Source organism: Gastrolobium bilobum, unplaced genomic scaffold, assembly GCF_033153095.1.
Source record: "Gastrolobium bilobum isolate Gb01-03AN ecotype WA unplaced genomic scaffold, APGP_CSIRO_Gbil_v1 utg11508, whole genome shotgun sequence".
Lineage (NCBI taxonomy): Eukaryota > Viridiplantae > Streptophyta > Magnoliopsida > Fabales > Fabaceae > Gastrolobium > Gastrolobium bilobum.
The window spans coordinates 40,792-64,871 of NW_026898005.1; the positions used below are offsets into that span (position 1 = coordinate 40,792).

Here is a 24,080-nt window from a genome sequence, read left to right on the forward strand (position 1 = left end):
TCAATGGCCTTCCTGTTCGCCTCTCTGACGGCGTCCAACATAGCCTGGTTTGCCATTCTCATGGCCTCCTGGTCGGCTTGTCGGGCCGACTGCATCTCAGCCAATGCTGCCAGGACAGGATCGGGCTGATCCTCCGAAGTCTCGCGGTTTCTCCCGGGTCTTACCATGACTCTGCACAAGTTACACAAATTATGAGTTGATCAGGCCACGCAATGTGATCACATATGCATTATCATAATAATACTCAACGGAGCAAACACACAAAACAGACACAACCAAACATCCTAATCATTGCAATACATACAGGTTTTTCCCTTCAACCGTTGCTCTGATACCATAAAATGTAACACCCCGTATATATCCGGTAGTGTTATCATTACATCGTATTAAGCTACGCTTAATTAAAAATACGGAATATTCTTTTTCTTATCAATTATGACGTCATTATCAATTACCAATTTGATTACTTAATCAATTTCATAAAATATTTCCTGAATATAAATTGCAATAAGACATCTACTGAAATACCTCAATATATAAATAAAGTGAGTATCTAAATCACAGATCTACATCACGTAGTCCGGACAATAGCCTGATACATTATTACAACTCCAAATAAAACTAAGACATAACTAGTCTATGTGTCATGGACAATCCCCATGCTCACCAAATCAACAGCGTCTCAACAAGATAATCCAAAACCATAAAATGAAGCTCAAAGCATAAAAGCAGCATGCATATCCAGCATCCAACATGTCAGCATATAATATCATCAATATCTAACTCAGCTCCGGCCTCCTGCCGCCTGGGGCCTCAACCCCCACATTACCTGATCCTGAAATAAGCATTCCCCAAACGTGGGGTGAGATCTCTAAACTAGAAATCTCAGTAAGACAAAGGGTTCTTAAGGATCTTCCACCCCAAGCTCACTTACATGTGCAATATAAGTTCTAAAAGCATTTATATCAATATCAGTTCCAAAACTATGTAGTGCAACAGATATTCATGCCATGTGTGTTTATCACTATTCTACTGGCCAGAGAAATGCAGGAATACGTCTATACCTACATGTAGTACAAGGAACACCGCTTGCACCTCACCCATAGCCTCACCATCTTGTATGTACCACATACTCAGGCTTACCGTATAGGTGGAACACCACATGCATATCATAAAGGCACTCGCATATAACAACTCAACAGCATTTCCAAAATATCAAAAGCATGTAATACAGCATGCATATAACCATACCCCCATGGGACATGGTGGAACCACAACATGGCTAAACCGAGGACACAAAAGCTTACCTTGCAAGCTCACTATCCAATGCCAAGAGTCCTCACAGCTCAAGTCCAACACACAGCAGATCACAATCTGATTTAGGACCAGCAAGTATATCAACATACATAGTTCAAAAGCATTAACATAAAGACTACGTTCTCCTTTTACGATTTACGTCTTAAGGCTTCCAACGAAGCCACAAGCCCTTAATCACATGATTCTGACTTAGTTCATTAATAATAGAAGTTCAACTTCATCACTCTAGGGTCCACAAACCCCCAATAGTCTACTGTCCTCACAGCACAGCTACTGTTCTTCGAAATCCCAGAATATCCGGATATTCCTCAGGGCATATCCGGATATCCAATATCTGGATATCTCTCTAGCAATATCCGGATATCCATATCTGGATATTTCACGGGAAATATCTGAATATTTCGCGAAGATATCCTTCAAAGGTACCATCTTTACCGATTACAGAAGCCTAAACATGCATTTATAGGTGTGTTTGACATTACCTCAAGTTAGGTTATCATCTTTTAACCTTTACATGCATCAAGATTCCATTTTTAAGCATAAAAACTCAAGTTCAAGGGTGATAACCATACCACAAGCTCAAAACAGCAAAGGGAGATGCTCTTGGAGCTCACTAGACAACTCCAAGGTTCTGACTTCACCAAGTAACGAAAATGAACTCAAAGGTGAGTTCTTTCTTCACCAAGGAAGCTACTTGGAGCTTCAAACAACCAAGAACAAGGTGACTCTCCTCCCAACTCTCAAACTCAGAACAAGAACCTCACAAACAGCAGCTTACAAACTCAGAAAGGCTACCTCTCACTCTCACAAAGCCACCCACAAGTGTTTACAAGGAGGAAATGTGAAGGAAATCAAGAAAGATAGCAACTTGGTCTCAAAAGTGGAGGAGAACACCAAAGGAATAGAACCAGCAGCTGACCAGCCTCCAAGCACTCAAGTAGAGTGATAGCATGGCCTAGGGTTTTGTGCAAAATGCACTTAAATAGCCACTTAAGAATAAAACACACAGTATTAACTTAATTAGCTACGCTTAGCATTTTAATCCCAAACTTTGGATTCTTAACCCACATAATTTTACAAGAATTATCATATTTTTCTTATATTTTTCGGAGCACATTTCTAGTACGCGCTTTTCATAGCCAGTACCAGTTTTTGGCACCAGTTCTCATTATATTGACTTGAAACTCGTTTTACAAGTCCTATATATTGTTATAGTAATTATCATGCACTTATTATAATTTTTCGGAATACTTTTTCGGTACGCATTTACACCGACTAGCAGAACCGGTATATGCATTTTTCTTCCGAAAAGCAACTTTCAGCATTCTTAATCACTTATCATAATTATTAAAGCCTTTTAATAATTATTAGGATCAATTATGAAATTATTTCTTATTTTCGCATAATTAATTACTTAATTAACAGTGCGAGTTTTTACACGCATAGTATTGTGTATTGTGTCTGCTGGAAAAAAGTTTTAACTTTCCTATAACATGATAAAGTCAAAACTCTTTATTAGTTCGATTTTTCTCCGGCAATAACTAAAAACAAAGATATGCTGCAGATACAAAAAAAGGGGCCCACTGGTTTTTTTAAAAAAAAAATTACCACGATCCGACGTTGTGTATCGGTAAATATTTGTCTGCGACAGCGGCATAAATAAAGCAGTGTTTGTAACACCAAACTAAGTACATTTTCATGGTATATAATATGGCAAAAATAAAAAAATTAATTTTTTTAAAAAAATATTTTTTCTACCATTTATTTATTCAGTAGGAATATTTTGTTTACTGCAGATACATATTTATTCGAATCCTGGTAATTTTAAAAAAAAAAAACAATGGGTCCGATTTTTTGTCTCGTCAGAAAGCAATTATTTGCTTGCAGAAAAAGCGAACCGCCGAACCCGTATAATATTTAGATTTGGAGAAAAGAATGTTTAAACATTTCTGATAATTAAAACCATAGAATCCTCATTGAAATGAAAGAATATTACAACTTGAACAAATTTGTTATTGTAGACGCATCTCAACATATTCAACCCTTTCACCTCATCACCCGAATGAGAAAAAAATGGAACTAGAGATAATCAGTTAGTCCATGAAGAATGCCAAAAAGGGCCATTTAAACTGGGAACAAAAAAAAAAAAAAAAAACAACGGATTCAAAATGTTAAAGACCACAAATTGTAGTGAATATTTAACACATGGGAAGATCAGCAGGTGGCGGAAGCAGTTTCTGATGTGGAAGCTTTCCATCTAATACAACCCAAGCCATCCTTAAACCCCAGCTCGTGTGAATTTCAAGATGACAATGCATGAACCATACCCCTGCTCACATAATTTAACAGTATAATCCATAAGTTCAAAACAAATCACCAGAACAATGAAAAAAAATTAGCCCTCTTATGTCCAGTATCTTTTATTATGTGTTTGTTGGTGTTTTAATTCGATATTATATTTGCAGAGTATTGCATGCCATATTATTGCTAATTAGATAAATCTAGTGAAAATTATCATTCCTCAATTTTAATCTAATATGCATGGTTTTGATTAGCAAAAATAATTTTCTTTTGACTTGTTTAAGGTTATATTAAAATGTAAATTTATCACAACTACGTTGGACAAAGTAGCCCTTTTTTATGGTGAATGACAAAGTGGTGGTTTCAAATAGCTATTGTATTGCAAAATGGTAACAAGAGATGTTATTAATCATACCTGGGTTATCAGCCAAGAAACGAATGGCGACCCATCCACCAGAAGGGACTCCCACTGTGTTTCTTTCAATTGGGTCAACAAGATTGAAGTTTGCAGGGTCCTTATTTGGATCAAAGTTTCCAAATCCTTGGCCAACAACAAAGAAGTTAAAACCATGCAAATGGAGAGGGTGACTTTCAGCACCAAGAATGCTGGTGTCCTGCATCACAAGTTCTACACTTGTGTTGAATGGAAGGACCACCAACTTTGTCCCATTGCTCACCATTGTGTTATTTGGTGGATTTCCTGTATAGTTGAATGGAATCAATGGACTACTTGGAAAGTTTGGTGAGTAAACTTCATTGGATTGACCAAAGAAGTGGGCTTGAAGAAGAGCAGTTGTTGGGAGTGTGAAAGATACATTATTCACTGATGCTGCAAACTTTGTTCCATTTGGTCCTTGACATGTTTTGTTATGCTGGCAGGGATTTGTACCAAGTCCTACTGTGAAGAAAAATTGTCTATCAACTTCCAAGGGAACATTAGCAGGAAACTGAGAGCTTGCAAGGCTACGAAGCTTGCTGGTGAAAGTTGTTGCAAAAGAAGTGTCATTAAGGGCAGGGAGGATTGGCTTGAAGAGTAAGAGCTTTTTCATTGAAGTTGTTGAATGAAGAGAGTTTGATGGAACTTCATATTCAAGGATACCAGCAACAGTTGAGTTGTCAAAAGTGCCCTGGCCAGTAACATATGGTGTAGCACTCATGAAGAATGTGGCATTGGGGTAGTAGGATTTGGTTTTGAGAAGAATATTAGTGGTTTGTCCTGGGGCAATCAGAATAGTGTCTGTCTCAAATGGTTTAACATAAATTGCATCTACTGCAACGACTGTGAGGGTGTGGTTTGCAATGCTGAAGAAGAGTTCATCATTGAGTGCAGCATTGATCAAACGGAGAAGGTATGTTTTCCCAAGCTTGACCTTTAGCTTGAATGTGTCTGCAAAAGACCAATAATTTTCATATAGAATCAAAACATATCCAATTTTAATTCATAAGGATGTGGTTAAGTGTTACTCTTCATAATTTTAGGAATTTAGCCACTAGTAACCACATAACATGGGGTATTCTTAAGTTACTTTTTTTTTTATTATCACTTGATACCTTTAGCAGAGCAGTTATATAATGGCCCTGGAAGTCCATTAATAGTGTAGGCATCAGAGACATTTGGTCCTCCACCTGTTTGCAATGCTTGTTTTATGACAGCCTCAGGATCTGCATTCCACCATTCTCCTGAAAAATGTTATTAATATATCAAAGTAAGGTCAGTGCTTAATACATGCAGGTAATATTGGTGAACTATGGTATGGTGTCAATCACTTTCTCATTACCAAAGGTGATGGGAACTTCCTTGTAAGGTTTGGTAAAAGGATATGGAACTCCATGCTTTGGAAGAATGATGAGAGGACCATAGACAGAAGATCTTAACCAAGAAATGTGAGCATGCCAGAAGAGAGTGCCTCTTTGGCCAACGATGGTGTAATTGTAGACATAACTTTGGCCTGTTTGAATAGGGCACTGAGTCACATATGCAGGTCCATCAGCCCATCCTGATTGAAGCTGTCTAATGCCATGCCTATTTGGAACATAACCAAGTATTTTCAACACATGAAAGTTCAATTTACAAATTATGTTCAATTTCTTTTGTAAACTAAATTATTTTACCAATGGATGGAGATGTTGTTGTGTACATGGTTAACCACTTTGATAAGAAGACGATCACCCTCCCTAGCAACAATGCGTGGCCCAGGAAACTGACCATTAACTGTGACCATGCTCTTTGTGTGGCATAGTCTTGATACATTTTGGTACTTTATCTGCATCACAAAACCAAGCCATTAGATACAAAGCAAACAGATACATGTGAAAATAAACTAAAAGAATGTGAAATGTAAATGGTTTAATTTTGAAAAATAAGGTAGCTTTAAGATAAAGGTATCAAGTCCTTTAGAGATGTACATCAAAATGGTAGTGCCTTGTAATGCCACCATGTGCAAGCTGAGGGATGGTGATCAAAGAGAAGAGAAGCATTGCTGAAAATAGAAACGATTGAAGAAGTGGAAGGCCCATATTTATGAGTTGTAGAGAGTGCAAGAGAGAAAATGTGATATTTAATACACAGTTTGTTTGAGTTTGAACTGTGGATGCAACAGAGCTCATTGGTAGTGCAATTTATAGATGAATGATAGCATGTGGTTGTTGCAATATTATCTGTTTCAAAGAGAAGCTAAACTCTATAAGATGTTCATGTGCTTTTTATTGAGTTTTTTAATGAGTTCAGTTGTTAGAACAACTCTGGAGTGGTGTCCAAGACAATCATTCACCTTGATCGTTTGACCTCCTTCCTGCAGAAATCAAACCTTTGCAAAATTTGCTCCTTTTAATATTGTTCTCGCAAAACTCATTTACAGTATATTTTACCCACCTTTTTGTGCATGAAAAATGACATTTGAAAAGGAGTCAAGTAAGGGTGTTCAAGTAAGAAAGGAACTTGTTTGTAAAATTAGTGTAAAATAGCAAAGATATGTCTCTTATCTAAGAAAAAGTTATTGATTTTTTCCTTGTATAATATATTTCTGAAATGCTATTTCCTATCAATTGTTTTCTCTGTCAATTAAACGATATGTCTCTTATCTGAGATCTTTGAATCAATTTCATTGAACTCTTTTTTAGCACAAATTTAAATTGGTTTGAAATCCAAAAACCACCAATGAAGGTTCATTAGCGGCATTGAAGCGTTGAGAATTTTTGGTCAGATGTAACTCTCTCAACCGATGTTCTTAGTGCCAAAGCAATGGACAAGGGGGGGTTCTATCAAGTAGTCATTGTTTGCCATATTTTTTAACGTTATTGTAAAGAACCTTGAGGTCACCACTCCAAAAGTTAGCTCAAGGGGTGGGAGTGCCCAAGGCCTTATAAAAGTCATATTAGTTACCCATCCAATCAATGTGGGACTATATATCTCAACACGCCCCCTCACGCAAGAGCCCTTTAGGCTAGAAGCGTGGAAATTGCACAGACCCATTGTAAAGAACCTTGGAATACACCACCCCAAAAGCTAGCTCAAGGGGTGGGAGTGCCCAAGGCCTTATAAAGGCCATATTAGTTGCACATCCAATCAAGGTGGGACTATATATCTCAACACGCCCCCTCACGCAAGAGCCCTTTGGGCTAGAAGCGTGGAATTGCACATGCCCAATTTTTGGTTTACCTTTTTGTGTTTTATTTTATTTTATTTTAATTCCACTTTTTAAAGCGGGAGACGGTGAGACTCTGATACCATGTAAAGAACCTTGAGATACACCACCCCAAAAGCTAGCTCAAGGGGTGGGAGTGCCCAAGGCCTTATAAAGGCCGTATTAGTTACCTTTATAAGGCCTTGAACACTCCCACCCCTTGAGCTAGCTTTTGGGGTGGTGTATCCCGAGGTTCTTAACAGTTATCACGAACTACAAGACAGAAATCATGCATGAATAATAAGGAAACCTCAATGAACGCTATTCTCTTTCAAGAAAGACACGCTAACTCGTAAGCACCATCCAAATGGAGAAAAGTTAAAAAAAAAAAAAAAACACGCGCACGCACGAGCTCATTTTTAGTACATCAGTGCTACATATTACTTCTATTCAAAATCTAACAGATGTATTTAAGATTCCGCTTTTCTCTATTACATGTCAATATTGGTGTTTCGTGTTTGATTTTAATTGGAGGAATGTATAGAAAGTGGACGCATATGTAATATTGTAGAAATTTCTCACACGCGCACACACTTATATGAGAGGAACTTATTTACAAAATGCAAAGCTTTTATTTGCATATTTGATTAGTGGTAGAACCTTACATTTTCTCTCTTTCATTACTACACTTGATATTAGCCTTAGGAAGTTGAATGCAATCAAAAGAAACAAAAGGTAAAGTATGATTCAGTAGTACTTAATCAATTAATAACCCACCAAACTTGATCTGTTTTGCGTACAAAATCTAAAATATCCCCTGCTTGATGTGAGTGACTTATTTTTGTAAATATTTGGAAGCTTTGTTTGCAAATGGTTAAATACTTATTTCTAAAAGTTAAAACCTAAAAATAAGGATATATGCATTAAGTTCACGCAGAATGCGATATAATGTACTAAGCAAGGAATTATTTTAACACCGCATCTTAATTTAAAGCATGAAGTTTAAGAGTTTTTTCTCGCTTATGTAATCCTTACTATATCCATCCTTTTTCTAATATAAGAGTTATTGTTGCATTATACTGAATTCAAATATAAACTCCAAAACCTCATAAACAAGGAACCACATAAATAGCCTAATACCATATCTTGGTTTAAAACTTGAAATCTTAGGTTTATGATTCTTTTTGCCTAATATTATATTTACTTTATTTATTCCTTTTTCAAGGTTAAATGCTAAACAATCTCATCACATTTCTTCCAAACAAAATATGTATATTATTGTTGCAGTTTAGTGAACTCTCATCTAACCACTATGATAGTCAAGTATTTGTCTGAATATGTAGCTTTTTTATGACGACTTTCCCAGGTGTTTGAAAAAAAAGGAGTACAATGACCAAAGTGCCACATTTTTTGCAAAAAATTATCTAAATGTCACGCTATGCAAATTTATTTCCAAAATATCACATCACCTAACTTGTTACAACACCTGGTGAGTTGGGTGTTGACACGTGGCAGAATGTGCATGGCCACGTAAACCGCTGCAAAGTATAATGAGATTACGTAGCATCAAACATGCTATGCAGCATTGCATGTTTAGTAAGCTTCTGACACATGACAAACGTGCTATGCAGCATAACATATTACGTGTATCTCATAAAATAATTTAAATTAATATAAAATTAAACTAAAATAATTAACAAACATAAATTACATTTAATTCATTAACACTCCTAAATTAAATTACATTACTTAACAGTTCAAAAAAATTAACTTAACTTAAACTAAATCAAATGAAATTCATTAACACTCTTAAAAATGATTAATTAATAGTTATAAAATAATTTAAATTCATATAAACTAAATTAAACTAAAATAATTAGCAAACATAAATTACATTTAATTCATTAACACTCCTTAATTAAATTAAAGTACTTAACAGTTCAAAAAAAAATTAACATAACTTAAACTAAAATAAATGAAATTAATTAACGCTCCTAAAAATAATTAATTAATAGTTATCAAATAATTTAAATTAATATAGACTGAATTAAACTAAAATAATTAATTTAAATTATTTTATAACTATTAATTAATTATTTTTAGGAGCGTTAATTAATTTGATGACACACATGTAACATATTATACTGCATAGCACATTTGTCACGTGTCAAAAAAAATGACTAAACACGCTATGCTACATAGCACATTTGCCACATGTCAAAAATACCACGTGTCAGAAGCTGACTAAACATGTTATGCTGCATAACATGTTTGATGTCATGTAATCTCACTATACTGTACAGCGGCTTACATGACCATGCACTTTCTGACACATGTCAACACCTAACTCACTAGGTATTGTAGCGAGTTAGGTGACGTGATATTTTGAAGAAGAAAAATTGCTAAATGTGACATTCAAGTAATTTTTTGTGAAAAATGTGACACTTTGGTCATTGTCTCTTTGAAAATGCATCACATAGCCACATATAAAGGACATCTTATCTTGATAATGGATATATGATACATATTTGGGATTATATCTTACCCTTACAAAAAAAAAATAAGCAACTTGCACGATAAACGCCCGGAATGCCTCGTGCACCAAATACTTGCTATATGACAATTACATTAAGATACATTTTATTACAACTTACGTTCAGTTCATTTGGTCCCTCAAAATAAATTTTAGGGCATGTTAATAGGATACATTTCATTCGTCTCCAATTAAATTTTGATAAAGGAATTGTTGATGCTGTATGTTAAATTGCTGCAAAAGTCATATATAACATCAATGAACTTGACTTGCTGCACCAGGTCGGTATTCTCCGATTCCTAGCAAGTCCTGTAAAAGCAGCAAAAGGCTAAAAATTATTAGCTTAATTTGGCATACAAATTTTTAGTTATGACACCATGCATTTATTTATTTATGGCAACCGTCCCAGGAACTATAGAGAAAGTAATTTAACAACAACAAAAACCGAGAAAGAGAAAGAAAGAAAACACGTAGCACAAGAATAAAATTAGATTAAGACAACTATGTTGCTAATTGCAAAGAACCAATTTAACCTTAAATTTGAAATCGTTAAGCATTAAACCAAAAAGATTTTCTTTACTCTAGTGTCCTTAGAAACCTTGGAACAAAAGGGTGAGATTTACTAAATAAAGAAGGGATCCCAACCTAAAATAAAATTAACGGGAGATAACTATGTCTTCGTATGATTTTCCATATCCTTCTGTATTGTAATTACAATATGTTCTGGGGAGGCTTCCAAACAGAACCTAAGGGAGCGTTTGGTATGGGAGATATATTTTTTTTACCGGGAAAAAAAGATTTCTGAAAATATGGAAGAAATTTTTTTTTGTCAGGTAAGTTACAAAAACATGTAAATAGTCTAGTTGACCTTCAAAGCACGGACACGCTTGTTGAAGAAAAATTTGCGTGTCGAACACGTGTCTGACATGGACACGCTCCGACAAGCGTACGACACACGATCAACATTTGGGGACACGCGGTTAACTCTTCGACACGTTTTTCCGACAAGCGATGAACGCTCGGACACTTTTTTTTTTTAAACAAAATCTTATTTTATTTTGTTAACTAAATATAAAAGAAATAATTTATAAATTAATTTTTTTCTGTTATGAAATTTGACATGGAAAATTAACAAAGTACGGAAAAATTATTTATTTTTATGTTTATGGTATGAAATTTAAATATTTGATTGGTTATATGACTTATTATGGACTCTTATATGTATTAGATATAAATTATATTATATATATTAAAAATTTTATTTAATATCAAAACATGTCCCACGTGTCGAAATATGATATTTTTTAGAATTAACGTGTCGGCGTGTCGTGTCGTGCCCCGTGTCCGTGTTTGTGCATCATAGGTTGACCAAGCTGTTTTAAAACAAATTTCGAATTTAACTAACCAATCAGATGCTGAATCAAAGTGGGATTATTGCTAGTAAATATAATATCATCAACATACACCAAGATGTAAATGGAGTTACCACCAGCTTTGTAGATAAAAAAGAGAAGGGTCACACTTGCTACACCGAAACCCAAATTGCAAAAAAGTAGTGCCAAGCTTCTCAAACCAAGCTCTTAGAGCTTGTTTAAGACCATATAGAGCTTTGCAAAGTTTATAAAACAGAGATTTATCAGCCACTTCAAAACCAAGAGGTTGAGACATGTACACTACCTTTAAAAGGTCACCATTCAAAAATGCATTGTTTACAGCTAATTGTTATAAAGACTAGCCTTGAATGAGAGCCAAAGTCAACATAATTCGAATGGTAACAGACTTTACCACAGGAGAAAACGTTTCTCTATAATCTAATCCATGTTGTTGAAGGAAACCTTTAGCAACAAGTCTGACTTTGTATTTATTGATGGAGCCATCTGGATTTTTTTTTATACGGAAACACATTTACAGCCAATTGGCTTGCGGGTTGGTGGTAAAGGAATTAAACTCCATGTTCCATTTTTCTGTAAAGCAAAAAATTCCCACTGCATTGGATGAAACCAAAGAGAATCTGCTAAAGCTTGCTTAATATTAGTGGACTCCATATGTGCAGTAAAAGAAATAGGTGCAAGATCTTTTGATCTAGTATGGATGGAATGTGTAGGAGATGACGTAAGTAAGTTAGAAGAGGGAACATATTCAGAACCAGAAGAGGAAGAAGAAGGGGAAACAATAGGAGCAGAAGACGAAGAAGATGAAGATGTGTTTTGACTTGAAGCAACTGGAGTAGAGTTGGAAGACTGTCCAGGGGAAGCAACTGGAGAAGACTGTCCAGCAGAGAGAACAGGGGATGCAGGGATGTGTAACGCCCCGTTCTAGAACCGGTTTGTTAACATCGCATTATGATATTAAGCGCAGTTACAATCACATGGGTTCAATTAAAATCCGGATAAATTTTTCATTTTAAAACGTACCGAACTTATAATACCCAATTTCGTGATCATAACCATATTACCTTGCGGAAACAGATAAATTAAGCTTAACATCATGTTCATTTTCCATTTTTAAACCATTAATTTACTTCTTGTTTAGTTCAAAACTTCTACTATATTGTAGGTTTCTTCATTAGCTACCCGTGGCTTCAAACCGTGCTCAAATCGGAGCACTGTAGCCCAAGTTAGGACAATTTGAAGCAACACAAAAGAGTGTTGGTCACAGGCCCCGCGCGCTTCAGCGCGCTACTGGGCGCTCAAGCGCGCTCTATCGGGCGCTAAAGCCTCCATCTGGGCGCTTAAGCGCACGGAGGCAGTAAGCATCAGGCATTCCAGTGTGGATGAGCGCTTAAGCGCGCAACAGGGCGCTCAGGCGCGCTATCCTGGGCGCTTAAGCTCCCACGGGGACGTTTTAGCGCGCAGAGACAGAAGCATCTCCTCCTTCAGTGGCGAAGGGCGCTTAAGCGCGGACCAGGGCGCTCAGGCGCGCCACCCTGGGCGCTTAAGCCCCACCCTGGGCGCTAAAACACGAGGGGGCAGTAAGCCACCCAACTTTCTGCAGCAAAGGGCGCTTAAGCGCACGCCAGGGCGCTCCAGCGCGCAATCCTGGGCGCTTAAGCCCCCACTTGGGCGCTCCAGCGCGAGGAGGCAGAATGCATTGGCACTCGCAGGGGCAGCAGGGCGCTTGGGCGCGCTCCTGGGCGCTTAAGCGCGCTGCCAGGGAATCCCAATTCCCACATTCCTCAAGTCCAAGCCTAGGGGAAAATGCATCCCCATTACAAACCCCAATTGTCCATGCCCCAAAACTAAATCCTAGCACTCATCCAACCTCTCCTCATGAGATTTAGCTAGAGTTTAGGCAGCATGACCTTTGTTTTCTCATCGTTTACCAGTTTAAACAAAAGGGTACCTAATTGATTTTCAGCCCAACCAATTCAACAACTCAATACATAACAAGCATGCATATATTGAATTTCAAGTAGGCATCATTTACATTACATATCCTTTACAAATCATAGAACTTAGCTTACAAAACACTATGATCATTCCCTTGGCTCCCATCAACAAAAGGTGTAACCAAAGGCATGAGCATAGGCTAAGTTCATCCAATGAATCAAGATATACAAATGACCATGGGCTTTCAAAATAAAATCCTATACATGTCAACTACAAAAGGCATGCATAAACTCAAAAGAAATGCCACATTTCATGCATAATCCAGATATGGCCATTTGCCACCAGAGGCTCCTGCAGCATCCTTACCTGAAAGGGGGTCCCCACAACACGGGGTGAGATATACGAATATATCCAGTAAACCAGGGGTCCTTGGAGCATCTCTCCACCCCACAGTTCCATATCAGTGTAATAACAATAACAATAATAATGCAGTAAATACATATCTATGCAAAGTGCAATACATCTCCAGGAGAAATCCCTCGAGCTCTCAAGCTGTCCTAAGGAAACTCAGATGCAAATAGTCCTACTGGCCAGCTAACTACCAAGTATGATTTACGCATCGTCATGCAACATACCAACATAGGGAAACACCATCCTATGTCACACCAAATGCATACACATACGTATAACAAGGCATTACACTATTTTATTGCATTTACATACACAATAATCATCACTACCCTTTCAGGGCTTGGTGGAACAATCAAGGGAATTACACCCAAGGTCCGAAGGCTTACCTCAATGCTTCAGTCCACCTTTGTTCTTCACCAACAGTTTCAACAATCAACTTTTACAAACATACACCTATACAAGGGTAATGCAATTAACATATTGCATCCAAGAGTATTTCACAATCAACCATCAATTACTCAATTCGAAACACAACACAAGTATGTGCTTACCAATTCCAATGAGCTATTCAAGCTCCATAGCTTGCTCCAATGGTTGATCACTCACGGTTGGTCCAAATGTCTCAATCCTAGACATCACAAGGATCCAATCAATCATTCAACTCACTAATTGTTCAACATGCTAGAATACTAACCAATCCAAGCATGAATTTTCCAATATTATGAACAATTATCAAATGACTATCTAGGCTCATTTCCACCGATTAAATGACATTCCTAGCATTTTCCATAACATGCTCTAAGCTCCATTCTTCCTAGAACATAGCTAATTCAACCACATTTCATAAAAATCCCAATTTACTATTCACAAACCCTAACTCATGCAAATTTCAAGGAATCATGAGGCTCAAGGGTTAGAATCTTACCACCAATGGTCACACAACCAAGCAAGGAGTGTTCCTCAAGCTCCCATGGAGGTTGAACTACTCAAAACCCCAAAATCACTCAAATGGTCGAATTTTTGAGAGGCAATATCCCTCTCCACAATGCTCCCCACTCAAAACAAAGCAAGGATTGTGAAAGAGGAGGAGATTTGGAGTGGTTTAGGCTTTTGAACAGATGGATTTGGTTGAGATTTGCTTTCTCTCTCTCTTTTTCCCTTTTCTTCTTCCCTCTCTTCTCTTCTCCTCTGTTTTCTGGCGACGGGTTTCTGGGGGAAATGGGGGTCTTTTGGTAGCTTAAGTCACTTAACATAGGTTAAGTAGCTTTAAGCGGGTATTGGTTCGTCTATCTATTCAACTCCAATAATTACCAAACTTTATCCAAAAGTCTGGAGTATTATTCTAGGAATATTACTATTTTTATTTTTATATTTTGGGCACTTTTGCCAGTACCCATTTCTACCCCTTAATTTTCACTGAGTACACTTTTTAACTCCAAAGTGACTCAGATTCATTTAATTAAGCCTTATACTTAATTTCACTCACTAAAACATGTTTAATTAATTAATTACACTTGATTTACTAATTAATTAAGATGGGCTATTATAGGATGCTTGCAGAAGTTGGAACAGCAAAAGAATGGTCTGAAGTGGAGGGAGAAGGTTGAGTAACTAAAGGAGTGGATGGAGAGTGACTTGAAAGGGACTGAGTTGAAACTCCAACAACACTAGATTCAAGGGAGGAGATATAATGACCCTCACATTTATTATAGATTCAATATTGAAGGATAATTATAAAGAAAAAGAAATAAAGTCACCTTTGGTGAAAGAAGAGTTAAAATGACAGTTAAGTGATAAAAATACGGGTAAATAAAGTTATCCAAAAAGTGAAAGTAAATATAGAAAAGTGACTAGAAAAATATTCTAGTCTATTGGGTGAAGTTTGGTAATAAATAGAGGTGCATAGATAGATAAGCTTATACCCACTAGTAAAATAAACTCACTTAAGTGAGTAGTGAGTCACTGTTTCCCCATTCTTCTTCGTCGTCGGACAGAGAGCAAAATGAGAGAAATGGAGGTTTTGAATAAAAACCTTCCAAAATTCGTAGAGAGAGCTAGAGACCTCCAAATCACTCCGTTCCAAAGCCAAACTTGTGAGAAATTTCGAGAGGAATCCATTGGTACCAGTATTTCTGGGTGGGTTTCACTATAGAGAGAGATCTTCCTCATCTAAGATTTCAAATTTCATGGATAATGGGGATTTTGATGGAGCTTGAAGCCATGGGAGCTTAAAGTAAGCCTTCCCCTTCGTTCTAGGTGAGTTTATGTTGAGAAATCCTGGTTTTCTTTGAGTTTTGAGAAAGATTGAATTTAAGTTTTCATTTTGAAAGTTTGGTTTGATTGAGCTTGATTGAGGCTTGGCTCATGTTGAGAAAAGTGTTCGGATGAAGATTTTAACGATGAAAATATAAATGGAAAAATTGAGATACCATATTTTTGAATAGTGACGTATATGAATAGTACCGTAGAGATGAACAGTACCGTATGTATGAATAGTTAAGAAATATTTGATAAGTAAAAGATGAAATCAATAAATGGTGTGTCTGGTTAACTACTTGGTTTTGAACCATTTTATTGATATTTGTATGGATTCCCTATTCTAGGTGCGCCTAAGAGCCTTGTTGAGGATCCTACATCAGAGGAGGCTCGGTAACTCGGTTGTTGGGTAGGCCATCTATACAGCTTTGAGAGGTAAGCTCTATGTTTATGGGGTTTGCTCCTACTTTGTGTTCCGCCATAGTGTACGGACTGTGGTCTGGTGGTATGATATGTATGAAATATATGATATAGATGCATTCATATAGAGCTATATGTTAATATGATATGCTTTGTTGTGATGTGTTTACTTTGATATGTGTTAATATGATATGTTTTATTGAGTTCCGCTTGGGGTCCACCATTGGGAACACGTACACTGATTCCCACTTGGGGTCCTCCCTTGGGATTGACTGTGAACACATTTGTTATATGACTTGTTCTGATATGATTTCTGTATTGATCTTTGGCCATGGATTTTATGGTACACTGATGTCTTCTTGGGTTCCCCTGAGATTGACGGTGTACGTCTCTGATATGTTCTGGTTCCGCTTGGGGTCCTCCTTTGAGAACATGTGCGTTGATTTCCGCTTGGGGTACTCCCTTGGGAATGACTGCGTACGCCTCTGATATGTTCTGGTTCCGCTTGGGGTCCTCCCTTGGGAACACGTGCGTTGATTTCCGCTTGGGGTCCTCCCTTGGGAATGACTGCGTATGCCTCTGATAAGATCTATATATATGTTTTACTCAGTGAAGATATGTTTTGGTTGGGGTCATCCCTAGAGATTGATTGTGTACATATCTGATATATTTTTGTTTCCGCTTGGGGTACTCCCTTGGGAACACGTACGTTGATTTCCGCTTGGGGTCATCCCTTGGGAATAACTGTGTACGTTTCGGATAAGATATGTGTATATGTTTTGTTTAGTTATGATATTTGATTATATGACATGTTTTATGGGATATGTATGATGATTTTGTAAATGATATTTGTTACGTACGTTGATTTCCGCTTAGGATCATCCCTTGGGAACGATTGCGTACGTCTCTGATATAACACGTTTTGTTCTGATGTGAATATTGTGATGATTTTTGTAAATGATATTTGTTACGTGCGTTGATTTCCGCTTGGGGTCATCCCTTGGGAATGACTGCGTATGTTTTTGATAAGATATGTATATATGCTTTGTTCAGTTATGATAATTGCTTATATGATGTTTTGTATATTATGTATCTGACTGTCATGCAGGAAGTGAGCCCCGGGTATCGAGAGTTTTCCATAAACCTGAAGTTTACTAGAGATTCGTCTATAACCCCGTTTGGAGATATGATTTCAGGAACACAGTTAATTGAAGAGCCTCATGGGACAAGGACACTAACCGTGGCTAGAGGTACTAGTATGAGGATATGGAGTTCTGGGTGACCGTAGGCTACTATTTGTTCTAGACGTATTTTTGGAACAGATGTATTGTTGCATAGTGTTCATATTCGATACATGTACATTTATGTATTCGGGCATGATGATATGACTATGTAGTATTCAGTTATGTTATGTATTGGATTGCATGCTATTAGATTAGTGGCACGGAGCCAGGTTCTGCATGCGCTCATAGATAGGTATCTGAGTATATTTGCATGACTGGTACTTCTGGAGATATATATTGTTTAAACTGTCTATCAGGAACTCTTGGGAGTGGGATTGGAAAATCCCCAGTTGTCCAATTTACAGAGGTTACTTTGTCCGATTTTCGTTTACGCCTAATTTGAAAAAGAAAAAGTTAACTCGTATTTTCGTAAGTTAAGTCTTCCGTTGTTTCTGTTTGTATCATATGTATGTTAATTGAACCGGCTCGAGACGGGGATGTTACAGGAGACAATTGGAATATGGTGAGGTGCAACATTGTAGGAATGATGGAAATGGGCAAAGACGGTGTTTCTGTTGGTTGAATAAAAGGTGAAGCTTGGGACGAAAATAGTGAAGGATAAGGAAATTGAAGAATTCAAAGCTACATCGTTCTTAAAAAATATTTGTGTACTAGTTTGTTTTAATTTTTGAAAATAATATTAAAAAATTCATTTTAAAGGCTTCGGATTAGCAAGTTATCACAACTAAAATAACCCGAAAAATACTATGAGATTAACTAGCCGTCACAGCTAAATTAATCCTTAATTAGAAAAATAAATAAATTAATAGAAAAATAATAATTTAAAACTAGCTTGAGTCATCAAGCTGTCACAGCCAAAATGAACTAAAAAACTATAAGATTAATAAGCTGTCAAGGCTAAATTAATCTCTAATTAAGTTTCTAAATTAAATAAGAAAAATTCTAATACAACAAATAAAAAGCACAAAAACATACAAAAGAAATAAACAATTATAAGGAAATTTTTAATAAAACAAATAAAAAGCATAAAAAAAAGCATGCAAAAAATAGACACTTATAAATTAAAAAAAGAAATAAAGGGCATAAAAAAACAGACAATTATAAACTAATAAAGCAAATAAAGAGCATGAAAAAGCATAAAAAAATATACAATCATTAACTAAAGGAGAAGGTAAGCAGACTTACTTCAAAGACGACAAAACTTGATGTACGGAGCCAAATTGTGGAGAACTGCCTCAACTCAACAAGCTTGATACCCCAAAAATGTACTATGAGATTAACAAGCCGTCACGGCTAAATTAATCCTCAGAGATAACTAAGTTAATAAGTCGTCACTAGGGGTGTCAATATGGGTTGACACGACACGAATTTGACACGACACGAATTCGACACGACACGAATACATCAACACGAACACGACACGAATTTTCATTCGTGTCAAAATCTTCAACACTGACACGACACGAATTTTTTGCGGGTTGATACGACACGACACGAATAACACGCAAAATAGGGGACAAAACGGTAATTGACAAAAAAAATTTAAAAAATAGATCGAAAATAAAGAAAATAATAAAATAATAATAATAAAAAAATAAAAAAAATAATAATTAAAAATAATACGGGTCGACACGAACACGAATTCATAAACACGAACACGACACGAATTTTTTGCGTGTCATTTTTTCCAACACGACACGAATTTTTTTACGGGTCAACCCGAACACGAATTTTCGTGTCGTGTCGCGGGTCGACCCGCGTGTCAAAACCCATATTGACACCCCTAGTCGTCACGACTAAATTAACAAACTCATCTAATTCTACTCAAAAATGAAAATTTTATTATGACACTAGCTTGGTTTTAATCCCAAGCCCAGGTATCTTTAAAAAATATCATTATGACACAAGCTTTAATATAAAGCCAAAGTGTCTTTTTTAAAGTCTTTTTTTGTGTTTTTTGTTTGGTTCTCTCCAAGTGTGTGTCTCTTCCTCTCTTTCTTCTTTCAGTGTATCTCTTCTAAGCTTCTTCTCTAAAATTTCCTTTTGTTTTTCAACTTACCGAAACCCTTCCCTTCTTCTCCCTCTGTTTTCCTTTATGCAGTCCCCCTTTTTATTTTCTTCTTGACTTCTTATATAACGATGTTACAATCCTTAACGCTAACAGTCCCCGAGATGAGACTTTGATCCCTGTTGTTGCACAGAATGATGCCAGGTTTACGTTGTTTTCAAATTTCTCTCTTCAATGTTTTCTTCCTTCATCTCTAGGTTTTCAACTTTCCCTGTCTTCTGCTATTGTTCCCCTTCTATCCCTATCTCCCTTGTATTGGTGGGTATGGATCAGACGTCTACATGGGATGCAATGCCCTTTTGCGCAGAGTCCTACACCCCTATTCTGCTGTTTATTCTTTGAAGCTCTTTTCCCTTGTTTCATCTGTCTTTCTTTTTTTTTTCAGTATAACTTGGAGGTATCCCCGTTCAATCTCCTCCGGTCACCTTGCCCTCAGGTGTAGCTAGTCTCTCATTGGAACAGCAGGTGCATTGAGCTTCGCTACCGAAAGAAGAATGAGACTAATCCTTCATTCGAGAAAGGAGGCACATCCTTTAGCTCCCAAAGATTTTTCAAGAATTTACTTGAGACAGAGTTTAAACCCCTGACTCAAACAAATCCTTGAGAGCTCAGTTGCCAACTGAGCTATCGGGAGTTTCATCCGTCTTATTTCTATTTGTGGCTTAACCATTAAATAATTGTGTCCTGATTATGATTGCCTGATCTGTAAACCAAGAAGAGAAAATTTGACCCAAGGCATGTCACTATTCTTCATTTGCTTTTCTTAGTGCTGCTCTCTGCCAAACTTCACCGTTCTCTTTTTTTTTTCTTTTTTCTTTTAGGATAAAAAACAAGTAATGTTGACTAAAAGAAAAAGACAAAACATATCAAGCAAAAAGTTTACTGGCTATTATAATCATCCCCTCTTTTTGAATTTTTTTTTTCATCATCTTTTTAATCCACTTCTCAATTATATATATATATATATATATATATATATATATAAAGGAAAAACATTTTCTCATGTTACATTAGAATTCAATTCTCATGTTGTGACCCTTCGATTTGCGTGTAAATTTTTTTTCTTTTTTTAATAAATGTGGAGCCCACCACTAGTTGAGTCACAACATGATAATTCAATTCTTATGCGACATGAGAAAATTAAATCCCTTGTATTAATCTGATACACCAACTAATATTAGTTAGAAAGGAATAAAATTGGATCTTTATTTTTTTTTTATTTTTTTTATTTTTACCAGTTTTATATCTAGGACAAATTTAAGTGTTCACGTAACATCCCGAGCGCTGACGAGGGCGAGGAGTAATCGCCGATGTGAAAGGGCACATACAAGGAGCGGCTCCTAGCAAGCTTCCAGCAGAGGGTACGTGAATGAATTGAATAAACACCAGAAAGCGAGGGATTCCAAAGATTGTGCAGGTATAAGACTGCACAATTGGGGATAGCTTATAAGAATTAATCAGTACTACCTATATTAACAAGATGCATCTACTTTTCGGTAGCCCAGAACGGAAAAACTCCATAGTTAAGCGTGCTTGACTTGCAGTAATTCTGGGATGGGTGACCTCCTAAGAAGTTTTTCCAGGAAGTGTGTGAATGAGGATAAAGCACGCTGAAAAGTCTCATTTTAGTGTGGGGATAGTTATTGATTCTTGAAGCGACCGGGCGTTACAGGTGGTATCAGAGCAGGGCTTCTCTTCCAGAACGATGTGGTTCGAGGACGAACCAGGCGGAAGCTGGTAGGCATGTAACATCCCGAGCGCTGACGAGGACGGAGAGTGATCGCCGGTGCGAAAGGACATGGTGCGAAAGGGCACAGACAAGGAGCGGCTCCTGGCAAAATTCCAGCCGGAGGTACATGAATGAATCGAATCGACACCCGAAAAAAAGGGATTCCAAAGACTGTGCAGGTATGAGACTACACAGTTGGAGATAGCTTATAAGAATTAATTGGTACTACCTATACTAACTAGATGCATCTACTTTTCGGTAACCCGGAACATTACAGTAATTCTGGGATGGGTGACCTCCTAGGAAGTTTTCCCAAAAAGTGTGTGAGTGAGGATAAAGCATGTTGAAAAATCTCGTATTAATGTATAGAGATAGTCATTGATTCTTGAAGCAGCCATACGCTTACAGTTCACAACAACAGTACCCTAACTGAACCCTAACAGATCTATAACCATTCATAACTATACACTAGCTGTTATAACAGAAGTACAACAGAAACAAAGCGCACGAGACTTACTCGAGGCACAGTTACACATTGGTAAACTGCAAGCTCATAAGATGGAAGCTGCCAAAGGCAGTAGAAAGTGGCTTTATGAAGCTACTTATTCGCCACCTGTCGTGGGAAATAAATAGCTAAAGGCAATAGAAAGTCACACCAAATGATTGAAAATATAATTCATAAAAATATAACATGATAAAGATAATGTACTTGACAAGCTTTATTTTTGGCTCTAGTCTCTGCTGTGCTTGGAATATCATGATTTGGTTTCTGAAATTTCTTTTCGCGTCGCTCACAAGAACCCCATCCATCTGAGAACCTGCCACCCCTGATGTAAAAAAATCAATAGCAACGCCAGTGATTGTGGTCAGAATAGAGATCATTAGAAGATGAATTAATTGAAACTACCTAACAAGAAACGTACTGCATGTATGCACGAATCACAAACTCAGCTCGCTGAACATTGCGATTCTCATCAAACTCGATATTTTTGTCTCTGATTTCAAAAGAAATATTGAAGAAACAGGATATCTTTCTCCAACCTATGAAAAACACATGCGCCATGTTACATCTACTGTATCATTTTCCCAGTTAAGAGAAGACAAACTTTGTTTACCTGACTTTTTAATGAAAGGATTCCCCGAAATCAAAGTGTAATCAGTTTTCTCCAAAATCTGTCCGTTGAAGGCACAACAAAGGATTTATTACGTGAAATCCAAGGTGAAATAAAATAATGGCACCACAAGAACTCTCTTCAGATACTTGAATAGATTACTGCGGAGACTGGAAATATTATTGCGTATTTATATGCAAAAACAAAGGCAAACACATGTTGCAGCGTGCTACAGCTATAAAATACTAAAATTCAAACTTAGAGCATCTGCTCATATGCCTCTGGTTACAAGTACTACTTAAAAAGGATTAATAGAATACCAAAGATTAAATGCCATGAATTTATCCAGAAGCAGGCCAAGTCAAGAAAACATTGTTTTCAAGCAGTTGGGCTATCCAAATAAGTGGCTTATATCATGCAATAATTTGTTCAGAATAAGCACAGGATGTAAAAAGTGGCTTATAACAAGCTTTCTTATTAATGGCAGATAAAAGACATAAAACTCAGGAGAAATTATTTTTTGGATAATCTGATATGATGCATTCTAAGCAAGCTTCAGAAGAAAATGCCTCAATAATCTTATTTTAAACAATTTAGACGGTAACGACTGATATGCTCGATTCCATTTTATTTCACCACAAAATCTTTGTTACATTGTTCAAATTCTTCTTTACCGGTTCGAGCAGATAGCATGTTCAAGTAAAAAGTTTGAGCCTAAATCCGAACACGGAAGCAAATGAATGAGAACAGTTACCGCCATAGCTGCATTCTGGTACTCCTTAAACAGCGAAACTGAAGGAAACCTTCCAGACAAGCTGTGCCTCATGCTGGTCACGTTCTCCTCCTCGTTCCTCCCGAAACACTGCGGCGAAACCTCCGTGAAACTGCTCAGCTCATGCGCTCCGTTTACCTTCCCGATCTCCGGCGAGGAATAAGCCTCCGCCGCCGGCATCCTCTGCACGTTTCTGACCAAAGCGAGAGGGCTGCTTTCACCGGAAGGACAAACTCTAGCCACCTTCCTCGGTGGCCGGTAAACCCACGGCTCGTGCACCACTTCACCGGAGTCGCGGGAGATCCTCTGGAACTTCTGCGGCGGCTGCAGCGAGGGTTTCGAGATGGGAGAAGGGGATTGGCGATCGGAGTACTTGATGGCGAGGGATTTGCTCTTGGATGAGGAATGCGAGGCGGTGGCGGAATCGATCATTGCCCACAAAGCGGCGTCGTCGAGGTCCTTGTCGTCAACCACGACGGGGTAGGCTATCGGCGACGACATATTCTGAGATTTAGGGTTCGGAATTGGGAAATATTGAAGGTCGAAGAGGGAAAGAAATTTTTCTAGGGTTTCGGTGTGAGATTCAGATTTGGGAGCTCGCAATCGCGATGAAGTAGATGAAGTTCCATTTTATGTTGTAACGAAGGAGAACGCGGGAATTGCAATTTGAATTGAACTTGGTCATGCGAGAATGTAACGACGTCGTGGTAATTTCATTTAGATTGTTTAAATTATTTAGGGAAAAGTTCACCGATGTCCTGTGATTAGCTTCAAAATCATTTATGCTCCTGTAGTTTTTTTCCTATCAGATATGTCCTTGTGCTTTGTAAAAAATAAAAAATCACAGGGGTATATGTGATAAAAAACATACCTTTTTACAAACTACAAGGTCATATGTGATAAGAAAAAACCAAATGGGCATAAGTGATTCTGAAGTAAACCACATGAACATTGGTAAAATTTTC

General features: G+C 37.2%; 2 protein-coding genes across 2 annotated transcripts; both read right to left on the minus strand.

The window, feature by feature from the left end:
- Positions 1–3,515: 3,515 nt before the first annotated feature.
- Positions 3,516–6,135, minus strand: LOC133312110 (laccase-17-like). Its single transcript, XM_061513263.1, has 6 exons — positions 6,025–6,135; positions 5,731–5,882; positions 5,397–5,641; positions 5,170–5,298; positions 4,034–5,005; positions 3,516–3,646 (listed from the first exon to the last, which is right to left on the minus strand). Exons 1-6 carry the CDS (start codon positions 6,133–6,135, stop codon positions 3,516–3,518), a joined length of 1,740 nt encoding a protein of 579 aa, XP_061369247.1.
- Positions 6,136–10,011: 3,876 nt separating this feature from the next.
- Positions 10,012–23,616, minus strand: LOC133312114 (uncharacterized). Its single transcript, XM_061513266.1, has 5 exons — positions 23,098–23,616; positions 22,347–22,404; positions 22,155–22,272; positions 21,941–22,058; positions 10,012–10,083 (listed from the first exon to the last, which is right to left on the minus strand). Exons 1-5 carry the CDS (start codon positions 23,614–23,616, stop codon positions 10,030–10,032), a joined length of 867 nt encoding a protein of 288 aa, XP_061369250.1. The 3' UTR covers positions 10,012–10,029.
- Between the last annotated feature and the right edge of the window lie 464 nt (positions 23,617–24,080).